The 12,313-nt window shown below is 39.0% G+C and overlaps 1 protein-coding gene across 1 annotated transcript; it reads right to left on the bottom strand.

Moving 5' to 3' along the window:
• Positions 1-40: 40 nt before the first annotated feature.
• On the bottom strand, positions 41-6,470 carry LOC100182898 (fibroblast growth factor receptor substrate 3). The gene is made up of 6 exons (XM_002120988.5): positions 6,287-6,470; positions 4,876-5,013; positions 4,337-4,477; positions 2,821-3,018; positions 2,286-2,371; positions 41-1,944 (listed from the first exon to the last, which is right to left on the bottom strand). Exons 1-6 carry the CDS (start codon positions 6,384-6,386, stop codon positions 1,060-1,062), a joined length of 1,548 nt encoding a protein of 515 aa, XP_002121024.1. The 5' UTR covers positions 6,387-6,470; the 3' UTR covers positions 41-1,059.
• Between the last annotated feature and the right edge of the window lie 5,843 nt (positions 6,471-12,313).

The raw sequence follows: 12,313 nt of genomic DNA, 5'->3' as shown, positions 1-12,313 counted from the left end.
GCAAGTGTTGTTCAATTCGTCAGCCATACAATCAAACACGGTCGGTGACAAATACTTTTATTCAAAGAAGGCGAGGCAGGAAATAATACTTCAATGTACAATGACCATTGTTACTTAACAGAGCTGGTTCTTGGCAGACATTTTTGCAATCAACTCGGCATGTTATGATCTAGAATAGATATTCGAGGTATCTGTGACGTCACAATGACCCACCGCGACTGTAACGCGAAGATTGGCGATGGACAATGAACCCGGGGTGCTATGAAGTTGGGTGAGACCAAATCAGCCAAGGATTTTGAAGTTAACTTGATGGACAGGTAATATAAAGTGTTTGATAGCACAAGGCACTGTTAGTTTGGCAACGTAGGTTCAGATAGTTGGTAGCAACACATGGAAATACGAAGATATCTCGGTTTAAGGTGTAAGGAGAGCAATCAGTAGTTCGGATGTTTTCTACTTTGGAAACCCGAAATGAGTTTTAATTTGTTTGTGAAAATTAGGGATTGAAAAAAATACAGACAGAGATAAAAAAGGTAACACTATGTACTTGATTTCTTAAATAAGCAATGGGTTTCCTCTTGCTTAAAAACGTGTATCCTTTTTTACCGAATCAAGATATCTCCTACTCGGGACTCGGTACTTTGGAGTCGGGTAAACGAATAAGGAACGAAAAATACGCAGCGGGGTTCGATCCGAGGATCGATGGCAGTCCACGATAATAAGAAGCATTCGATTGAACTTAAGAAACAGCGCAGCTAACGGTAAAGAAAGCACCTTTAAAAGAGATAGAGCAGCTCGCTTGCCGCCGGTTCAAACACGATGTAAAGGAAAGAATAAAAACGAAGCCACCGACATTGTGGGATATCGGTACCAAGATTAAGACTGAGATAAAAAAATGATGTAAAAATTTGAAAACGAAGGACTTTACCTTGTGCTTAAATGGCGTACATTAAAAATTAAGAGAAAAACAGTAAAGAAATTTCGATATAGTAGTATTCAGTAACAAGTTTCGTGACGTCACGAATGGTGACGTCATCATTACGTCACGATAGATGACGCTTAGCTTTCGTGACGTGATTTTCTCTCTCGTTGTCTGGTTCGATGAGTGTTTGAAAGTGCGCGCGTTTTGTTGGGGTCTATGATCGCATAGTCGATAGCGGGGTGACTTGAAAGGGGGGTTTTGGGAGTTTTAGGGGTTCGTGGGGTACCTGGTATACCCGATGACGCGGAGGAGGCGCCACAACTGAAATCGTCTCCGTTTTTAAACGCTTCCACGGGTACATAGTTGAGTTTAGAGCTTCCAGACCGCGGTCTATGCCCGAACAAGTGAGAGTCAAAGTCAAAGTTGAAATGCATTGAACCCACAGCTGTGGCGGGTAATGGCGTGCCGGATATATCCATACTCGCATGGGTTGTGTTCACATAGTCTCTGTAAGGCTGTGCGGAATGTGGCACTGTAGGCGAGAGGCGTCGATGAAAATGATGATTATGCGGCTTCACTTTGAAATTATGTCTCCGCCAGGGGTCGCCCGCAGTCGTAGTTGGATGTGGTGGGATAGGGGGTGGATTCTGAGATATTGTGCTCCCATTACCGTTTAAACTTCCAATACCCGACGTGCTGTTGCTACCGGGGGTAAGCAAGGGTTCGCAGTCGGATCGTAATGACATCATGCTGACGTCACGACTGACTGACTCCACAGCGCTGGGAGAAGGTTTATCATCATTCGATGACGTGGCGGGCGCTGATTGGTCAATGGTGACTTCTTCTGATCGAGCTTCGTAACGTACCCGTCTAGGGAAACTCCCCGAATGTTCCATGACGTCATTATTCTCGTAATTAGCGTTCTCGCTGTTTCGTCTTTGCTGAACGATCTTAACACGGTCGGAACCTCTATCATACGTGGCTACCATTTCACTGTTAACTCGACGGCGACTTATCATCTCCTGTGACGTCATAAACCACCATTATTGATAACTCATAATAAACCATTCATTGTAATAATTGACGTGACAATGGTTTAAATGAGACGTAATATCATAGCCAATTTGTCTATAATTAGCATAAGGGTTTAACATGGTTTGATATATATAGTATTGACGGGTAAAATAGAACCAATTAACAACGCTATTTTAAAAGTCGTAAGAATACGGTTATTTTATTCTGTAAATATTCTTTGTTCACTACCAAATACGACGTTAAACTATAACGAAAACAAGGACCATAAATCGAAAACGGGTCAACTACCGTTTATTAACTTGCTATACAACGAGATATATAAGTTTACCTGTCTAGACGTGGGCGCTGGTTGCAATGCAAACGGTTGATGGTTTAATGTTAGAGTTTCGTCTTCTGGTAACGAAGCCAAGGTAGCTGCGAGGTATAACTTGGTTAATATTGAGACATGAGGAGTTTAAGTGGATGGAGTGGTTTGTATGAGACATGGAGGCGACGTATTATGTAGAGATAATATTAGGTTAACGTACAAGCGATATCAGCACTTTATAATGTACAATGATAGTACGAGGTAACACAGCTTATAAGGTGATTGTGATTTCTGCATAAAATTATAGCAAGGTTAATTAAAAAGGGACCATACTATTACTAATTGTTAAAAAAAATACCTTAAGACGCGCCTGTGGCCCATAAACAAGTCATTGTTTTATAGAATCATAAAATAAATTGAACAAATAATAATTTAAGTATGCGCTGCTGCTATCACGGATGATGCAGGAGATAATACAAACATATTGGTATATAGGATTTTGCAAAACTAAAGTTGCCTACAACCGAAAAAAATAAAAATATCCACGTATTCCTACCTGTGTGTTGAGATGACGTGCTCCCTCTAGGGGCTGGCGTAACAGGAGCACTGTATCCGGGTGGTGGCGTAGGTATGGCTGACTGATGATTCCTGACACTTCCGTTCGCATAATTCGCGTTTCCGTTAGAGGTCACGTGACGTGAACCGCTTGAATTATTGACGTTCATGTATCGAGGGTAGCCGTTCGTTGAAATGACTGAAAAGAAGAAAATATAAAGTTAAAAACACGAAGGTATTTGGTTTAAGTCTTTTCGTAAAAAATAAAGCGGTAAAAAAATAGGAATTTACAAACGTGTGGATTTAAGTTAAAAGCGGATTTCCTAAAACACCTTTTTTGACAGTTTTAATAGGGCTACAACAACCCACATATAGCATACAAGATACAAAATTGTCTTCATTTGAGATGTTTTAGTTTAAACTGTCGCCGCAGCCGCAGCTATCAAAAACTTATGTCGAAGATGAAATTTATGAAAAACGTGGCAGAAAATCCGGATAATTTGTGTGAGACTCCCTTTGCTAAAAATGTAGCAGCGTAGCATAATACACAATCACATATATCTCTTCTGGGCTGGGATACCATAAACTATCGCAGTGAATATACAAATACACCTCATAAGAATATGTGAATGTTACCACTACCTTAAGATTAAGTTAAGCACAATAAATGCATTGTTTCCAATGCACACCAATGTCGTTAGAACTAGTTTCCAATATAAACCTGTTATGATTGGTCTCGTTATATGAGATAAAAGTTGGGTAATCTCATTTTAGTTTGGTGTGGAAATTGCTGCGAGCCATTATAGAACATGTCACGTACATTAGCTTGCTGTATAAAGGTGATAACATCATCTCTACTTTGTTGATTTGATCAACGGCGGCGGCAAGCAGGAGACGCAGCGCACCAAATAAGCACGTCTAGGTGTGGGCGATTTTCGCGGCTTTCGAATCTTGATTCCGCGTATAAACCGCGCCGAAACAATGACTTGTTTATGAGAAGACAATACGAGACAGCGAGCGCCAGAAGCTACGTTATAAGGCGATTAAATAAAACAAATACGTCACGGGCATGACTTGTTCTCCAGTAGAAGCAGGATTAAACCGGTGTAAACTGGTTTACAAAAAGGTGAAACGCGTTCTACCCAGTTTTGGTTTAACACTCGGTATAAACAATGGTTCCCAACTATTTCACTTTGAAACGGCGTTTCATTATTTCAGATTGAGAAACACTGGCAAAACTAGCACACAATGCACGGGAAAGGATTAACCTTGGCCTAAATACTCGATATTCTAGCATATCTCGCTGAAGTAGCTCAACCATATATAATATATATCATATTATACAGAGCAAACAATTTAGACAACCCATAAAAGACTAAAGTTGAAGCAATTGCCATTAAGTGTCACGTTTAAAGACACATACGCAATGGTAGCAGCGTCGAGCCTCGAACCCGTTTTATATAGGCTAAAGGTACTACGTCACGGCGCCGGTAAACACAAACAATGAATAAACGTACTTGATTGTTGCGGTAAAGATGTGAATTGCATATGATGAGGTGCCGGCATCAAACGTTCTTGCTCGGCCTGTAACTCTGATACTTGGTGTCGAAGTAATTCGAACAACTCGTCGGTGTGTGAGCATTTAAACAGGTACATTCCTGCATGGTGGATATGGTTACTTAACGTTCGTTGCAAATTAGTTTAATTTACAGATTATTTGGGATACAACCAAACGTAGTACAACATGTGTAGGGTTAAATTACCATGAAATCAGTCAAAATAATCGCTGGAACAGAGTGTGATTATACTTTATTATTATGTTCAGCATTAGTTTACGATGGTAAAAAGAGAAACAAATAAAACACATATGTTAAAATGCAAGTTCTTACATTTAAAGTATGAAGTATTTCTAGTGAAAAACATAGTTATGCTCGAAAGTTAAATTATATCTTCTGGTAAAATAAAATAAAATCAATTTCAATTGTTGCATTAAACTCGGCAGCAACAGCAGCATATATTGGTTAATATAAATCTATATAATGGTTAAGAGTCCCACCTTGTCCGGTTTCGCAACCGTTTCCCGCTTCAATGAATATGGAATCGAGGTTACAGCCGTACCTACGTAGACAAGCAATCGGCCAAGACGCCATTATTTTCCGATTCCGACTTCTTACGATTACTTTCTTATTGGAAACTGAAACGGGGAGGAATAAATTTAAGTTAAATTGGATCGAATGTAAGATTATATGACATTGGTTTAAACGTAATAACATATTAGGATAATTTGTGTGCGACTAATATGTTAATGACGTTAATATGTTTCGTGAATCTGCCCTGATCTAGCACTCATATTGTTGGACAGTTCTAGTTGTATCATAACAGAATACACCAAGTGCTACTAAATATGCAGCAAACAAAAATCAAGTCCAACTAACAAAAAATATATTATCACTTCACATATATTACGATGCATTTGTGAAAACATGACATGATAATATAAAAGCAATAAGGTATCGGTGAATGTTGAAATTTATGTTGGTATAAGATGGTATAAAGACATTGTTTAGCGTTTAGGGCCAGAGTTCCAATTATACTGAGTTCTTCGCTCTACAAATCCAAAACCGCACATTATTTGACATTCAACATTTCCAGCCACATTATGCTACGAATGGGGAAGGGTTTGGTTATACCACTGATGTGGCTTCGGTTCTAATACAACCCTGTCCTATGGAAAGTTAGCCAAGCGCATAACCACCCTTTGTGACAACACATCGGCACCGGGCTGACCCTACTGCCGGGATAAGTGATTTAAGCAGCGGTGGCTTAATCGAAACTACAAATCAGAGGAAATGTCATCAATTCGAAACGCTACACGGCCCAGAGACAACACGACGGTCAGACTTAATCCAACGCCGCGTTCAATGGTTTTGTTTTCGGAAAAAAAACTCCGAAAAATGCGACTCACAGGTTACTGGTATGGGTTTCCGCATTGCTGTAGACTAAACCAGAGTACGAGTTAATGTTCTTATAACACGATCAACTGCGTAATAATAACATGAACTTGGTGGGAGTATTATTCTTAAACGGCTATCCCTTGGTGAATATTTGAGACATTGCACTAGGTATTGTAGGGTGGGGGAAGATGGAACACCTTTACGTTATATTTTCTCGTCCCATTTGGTAGTAAACATTCAATGAATTATAAAAACGTATCCTCACGACTTCCATAGACCGTTGTTACCTGTTTAAAACGATCAGGATATTTGAATATTATGTGCTAAGGTGTCCCATCTTCCCCCACACTACTATTTTTATATATGTTGAGCTTCGGTTTTATTATGTTTATACAGGGTTGAAGTAAGACTAACTTGGTGTTTTTGTTGTTGTTGTTGTTGTTTTCAAATCAATGTGCAAATATAACGTGGCAGCTTAATGGAACTATGCCTTTACAACAACACATAACTTACCTTCTAAAGTAACCGCGTTAACAGCTTTATCCTTGTCGTTCAAGTTTCTCGCCTTAAACATACGAGGAGCATCATTCGGTAAACTTTGTGAGCATCCCATATTTTTTGTGAGGTTTTAAACTTATATTCTCTACAGCATATTAACTAACAACTTGTAAAGTTTTTAAAGCCTAATGTGTCGTACCTGTTGAAAGAGAAAGAGTATATTAGGGCGTTTCCATATTTACTTACTGCAGAGTTAACGACTACCTTGTCTCTTAGTCCAAACAAGCGAAGAATTTGCACTTTATTTCCTAAACTAAACCACGCAATTGTAAAAAAGTCAATATTCATGCCAAAATTAACCCTATAACTTTATGTTTGAACCCAATATAAGATATAAGATATTAGTACGTATTAATTTAAATATCTCTATTAAACTGACATATTATGCTTGTATACAACTGGCTGGAAACCGAACAAAATGTTGCAAATGTAACTTACATTGTATACACTGCTTAAAACAATACATGAGACAAGTGGTAGCAAACCACGTGCAAATGACGTCACAATAGCCAGTGTTACCAATACGGGTAAACAAACATTCCTGGTTGTTGCCTATAATATATAAGGGTCCCTTATAGAAAAGGGTCCCAAAACTTCATTTTTAAAAAACTATATAAGCCCCCTTTAGAAAGTGTTAAAAAACTCTGCGCAACATATTTGTTTAAATATGTTTAATATATAAATTGGGATATAAATAATATTGAATAGTAAAGCTTAATGAGGTATGGCACAAATTCTGACCAAAATTGGTCTAAAATAAGGACCTCACTCACATATAATAGAAATAAGTAAAAAACTGTTGTAAATTAGTCAAAAAAAGCTTCCGAATTATTTATCAGATTAGGATTGTAGTTAAGTGAAAGTTGTTTTGCGTGGTTGGTCACCACAGCTCGCATAACAAAGCAATGCAAACATGGATGCTTCAATTGGGGAGATGTTTTGCTTCTGAAGTCAAGTTTGGCTTAAGTATAAAACAAACACAAGCACCTGGCCATCGGTGCTCAGCCATTAATCAAACTACGTTAGCTGCAAAAATATGATTTGTGGTCGGACTGGTAGAAGTAGTAGTTAAGTACGGCACTTGGACGGGGTAAAATACATACAGATGGCACGTAAATGTGAGCGCGCGTGCTATTTACCAAGTTGCTGACGTGCGCTAGCGTTTATGAGGCAGTTCTATGAATTTGTCTTACTAGCGAGATCGGCAACACAATAACGTTGTGCTCGTTTTCTTGAGCATATACGGAAGATACGGTAGTTTCGGCGGGAACGACTGATTAATTTCGGGCCCTGACGGCGTCTGACTTGTTTACTCTGTAAACTCGGCGATTTACAAGCAGAGAACGCGTGGAAAGAACGTTGGTAGTTAAATGGTTACTGAGATACACATCGCTACCATCGTACGACCTTTACAGCACTCAGTACACAAAGCAAACAGCGATAGAAGATAACCCGTCTCGTTAACTGGTGACAATGCATTCTCAGGTTATAAACAGATAACGTCGGCCACGAAAACACACAATGGAAGCGAACAGTCTTAAAACTGTTTAAGAAATTCCCGATTTAATTATGTCTTCAAATAAAGCTATAAAATATAACTGCTGCAATTTACATACTATTCAGGACTAGTATTCGTTTAAACCTGGTTCCATTGCAGCTTGCTGGTATTGAAATGCAAACTGTAACGTTGCATCATCTGACTGTCAACTGCCCGGTTAAAAACAATGGCGTCTCTTCCTGTAGCTGTGCTGAAATTCAAAGTTCGCTAAGCTCATACCGAAGTCCGCTGGTCATAACAATCGGCACCAACTTTATCAAACGTATAAAACGCGACGGGTCATGCGGGGATTAGTCAGGCAAAATACCGAGTGAAATGTGGGGAATCTGGACCACAGAAGTTTTGAGTAAGAAGCTAAAAGTCTAAGCCGTCCTGACCCCTGTGGAGGACACCATTCAGCGCATTGCCTTGATCGCAAGTCGACCGTGAAAGAAGCTTTTACGACGCAACAGGCCTCGTTGTGACGACAGAGTGGAACGGGATGGGCAGCCACACACTGCAAGTATTCAATAAGCGGCCTAACTTCGCCTTAAACCGGAAAGAAAGTTAAAAACACTCAGTGAGACCGACGTTTGGTGAAACAAGGTCGGACCGCAACCCCCCACCTTACACATAACACATAAAGTGAATAATGAGGTCACACAGGACACATGGGAGCCATCAAGGACATGGGGCCCGCGGAGAAATAAAATTCGCAGCTTATTTAACCTCGGCACATCATACACCCTGAGGCAGCGTGAACATCTAATTAAGCGAGAAACGTCAAGAGTTGAGCAGGAGAATATAACTAAACCACAACTCAACAACTTGCCACTAAACCGCCATAAACCAACTTTTGATAATACTCAATAATAACAGCATAATTTTGAAATTTCTCTTTTGGCAAAAACGTATTTTTTTGTCTGCTATCGTTGGTATAATATAAACTACGTTTTTAACGGAAAAGTAGTTTCAAGTATTACCATACAACCGCCAGCTACACAAGCAGAAGGGTATGGGTATTTTCCATAATATTAATGAACAGCAATATAATCACAAATTTTATAAAACTCCTTTGTCATATATATCAAAAATCTCATATTTTAAGTCGCAATAGTTCTATCGCATAAGCTTGTTATGCGAAATATATTCTGCAATAGTTTGTCACGTAAATGCGGCGTGTGTAAGTATATCTCAACGCCGACGGGCGTCTGCACAATTAAACTTAAGTTTCCAGTTTTCCTTTGAGTGCGATGGTCGATATAATTACATCTTGTTGTAAATAATATGATACCTTACTCATAGCTCGTGTCAGGCACTGGTATGTACAAGTGATGCCGGATTAGAAACAAAAACGCAAGTTATACAGGAAAAAAAACAATCTGGCAACATGACAACACAACATCGGAAAATTACTCGACGGGATATATAGTAGGTTGGGGTAAGATGGTTTATTTTTAATTCTCTTTTATCGCCCCATTTGGTAGTAAACAAAGAATAGTCGTTACAGAATTATATAACTCGCGACTTTAATAGAGCGTTGTCAGTTGTTAAAAACACGATAGGGAAATACGGGACACTATGTGCTAACCATCTTACCCCATATTACTATATGTGAAAATTGGTGCCGAGATTTTAATGTTAAAAATCTAGGCATGTTTTAAGCGCCTTTATATAAGAAGAGATAGCCAGACATTTGAATATATATTTATGTTACATGAGCTGTAACGGTGTGGCGCTATGTTAAAACGGGGCTGATTAAATTACCATCATTATACGATCAGCAGACTGATTAAGTATGGGCATTATAAAACAAAGCGTCTGAAACAACAGGTCCTGAACAATAGCGACGCCAATAACAACATTGGCCTATGGTGAGCGGCGTGTTTACACGATTCTGCGGGGGTTGGGCGCTCACGTTGCCGCCAATATAATTTATGGCGCCGATCAGAAATACGGACGGAAACCATTGCTGGCGTGACATGGTTTTCAGTGTGTAGGGTACAAATATAAACTTAAACCACACAAACTGACGTAACGAAGCTAAAAATAGACTAAAGTTACGCACAGCGCTTAACAAATAAATAACAGGCAAACTAACTATAACAAAACACAACAGCGCCTGTAACGACTGACTTCACAATACAACATGTTGTAACTTTTTTCAATCCTGACTCTGCTCTGAAATGCTGGTCTGGCTGTATCAGACTAACGTAGTGCACCAGCAAGCAAGCAGAATACTGCAATCGCGCGTGTATTTCGCCTCCTTTCTTTTGAGCCACTTTCTCGCATGAGAGCGATTACCTCAGACCGCAAGAACGCGCGAGAAAAGTGGAATAGGGAAGAGTTCGCTGCGAGTACATGTTTCAATCTAACGGACATTCTACCACTTTCCCTGCCGTTGTATATTGGTAAAGTTTTTAAAAGGAATTTGAACATTTCGACCACTGTTCGTTTTGAAAACACAAAATTTACCCGGAAACACTGGTCAGGATTTTCGTTTGAAAACATTTAGAATTCGGTAACACTGGGAGGTTATAATGTAATGCTTAGTTTGAAGCTTGCCACATGAAACGAACATGCTTGGCCAATTTCGGTTTACTTTTCAAGCAGTATAAGTTATAATTTTCCGTAATCAAATTCATATCACGTTGAAACTACTGTTGCTACAATTGGACACAAAGTTGGAACGAAATACGAAACGGTAAACGTTTACTGCCGTACATAGTATGATCCTTCAGATTATTACGTGGATTTGGTCACAATAGCACGCCCTGTGAGGTCAAGATAACATCTATGAGCTCACAATTGGTATATTAAGCGTCACAATACCAGGCCATCGTAAACAAAGCGGATTTATAAAGTTTGTTTTGTGTTCTGTCGCTTGTCTAGTTCAGCCAAGTGGGTGTTCACGGCGCAACTATACACTAAATATACCTTGTTAATCCCACACATATTAACAGCCAAGTACAGATTGGCTTGCCAGATTAGAATGACTATTTGCCAATTTTCGCCAGGCCAAATGAATCACAAGGGCTTATAATCAAGACCACCCACGTTGCAGGATAGACACGCCGTGAAATTGACCATCCAGTCACCCAAGCTGAATTTCGACCCGAAAACTCGAGAGAAAAGAAGCAATAACCTGCATGGGGTCTCGCAGGTCGATTGCGAACACAGGAAACATCGTTGCAGCTGGCGAACTCTCATATCCATCTGCAGGCAATGTCTAGAAACTTCGGCTTTTTTCTACATCGCTAATTTTTTGCGGAGAAAATTTCTTTTTCGGTAAAAGAATGGAAATTGCATGAAACAGATTACAGATACGTCGTTATAGCTTTATAATATTGATTTAAACTTAAGTATAGATTATATAGAATATAAAACAAAATTGTTTGTAGGAGAATAAAATACGACATGAACTAGCAATAACATGGGTCCTACCACGAACACACGCGTTTATAATCATATCTCAGAATTTTACGGAATAACAGACACGAGTAAACAAAATATGACATTTACTGCCACGAAATTTGACAAATTACACTCTGTTTTTGAGAATTTTGACCTAGGCGTTTATTTACGTACGACTGTTAAAATAATTTACACCTGATAAAAATAGAAGAACCAACGATAATGTAAATACGAGACAAAATTTGTGCTGAAAATGTTTATCATCGCATACAATATTTTTACAACCGCTGCTATTCAGTACTGTGGGGAAAGATGGGACTTTTAGCACATTACGTCGGAATATTCTGATCGTGTTTTAAACAAATAACAACGGTCTCAGAGAGTCGTGAGGATACGGTTTTATAATTCTTTGAATGTTCTTTGTTTACTACCAAATGCTGGGGCAAGAAAGTAGAATGAAAATGTACCGTCCGTCCCCACCCTACTACAGAATTATAAACCGAAATTTATTTACAGAATTATAAACCGAATTTTTACAACTGCAAAATAGCGTTGTTAATTGTTCAAAACAAAATCAGGAAATATGGGATATTATGTGCTAACAGTATCCATCTTACCCCAGCAGTACTATATATATTATGTCTGGCAACAAAAGTCTGTTTACTTAATAATCAGCCTATTCTCAAAGTAACTTATATTTAACTATAACAGAAATCCCCTCACACGTATTAAAGCTGACTATCCGCATATAAGTCAAGGCATTGCCGAGTTATTCTTCAAGGTAGAAAAACTTCGTCACAATGCGTGGTGAGTGGCGCACTATGACGTAATACGCCCCGGGCGAACGCGAAACGGCGATTAAATTAATTGCGACCCGGGCGAGGAACTTAAAATAACAAATTATAGAAAAGGCAGTCATTGGTCAAATCTAGAGAAGCGCAGTTTCTAGAGGATAATAGTCCCAGTGTTGACCGAATTAAAACTTGTGCGGAAATTTTAAAGTTATTTTAGTTAATTTAAAATACCACATA

The sequence above is a fragment of the Ciona intestinalis genome, chromosome 14, assembly GCF_000224145.3.
Source record: "Ciona intestinalis chromosome 14, KH, whole genome shotgun sequence".
Lineage (NCBI taxonomy): Eukaryota > Metazoa > Chordata > Ascidiacea > Phlebobranchia > Cionidae > Ciona > Ciona intestinalis.
The sequence above is the reverse complement of the archived record's forward strand: the minus strand, read 5'-3'. Positions and strand labels throughout refer to the sequence as shown.

What these genes read in the sequence shown, in the direction of transcription:
- LOC100182898 (XM_002120988.5), bottom strand. Translation starts at nt 6,386, where the DNA reads ATGGGATGCTCACAAAGTTTACCGAATGATGCTCCTCGTATGTTTAAG. An exon ending in CGGTTGCGAAACCGGACAAG is followed by an intron (nt 4,478 to 4,875) that starts GTGGGACTCTTA and finishes TCCACCATGCAG; the next exon opens with GAATGTACCTGTTTAAATGC. An exon ending in CACGTCATCTCAACACACAG is followed by an intron (nt 2,372 to 2,820) that starts GTAGGAATACGT and finishes TATACCTCGCAG; the next exon opens with CTACCTTGGCTTCGTTACCA.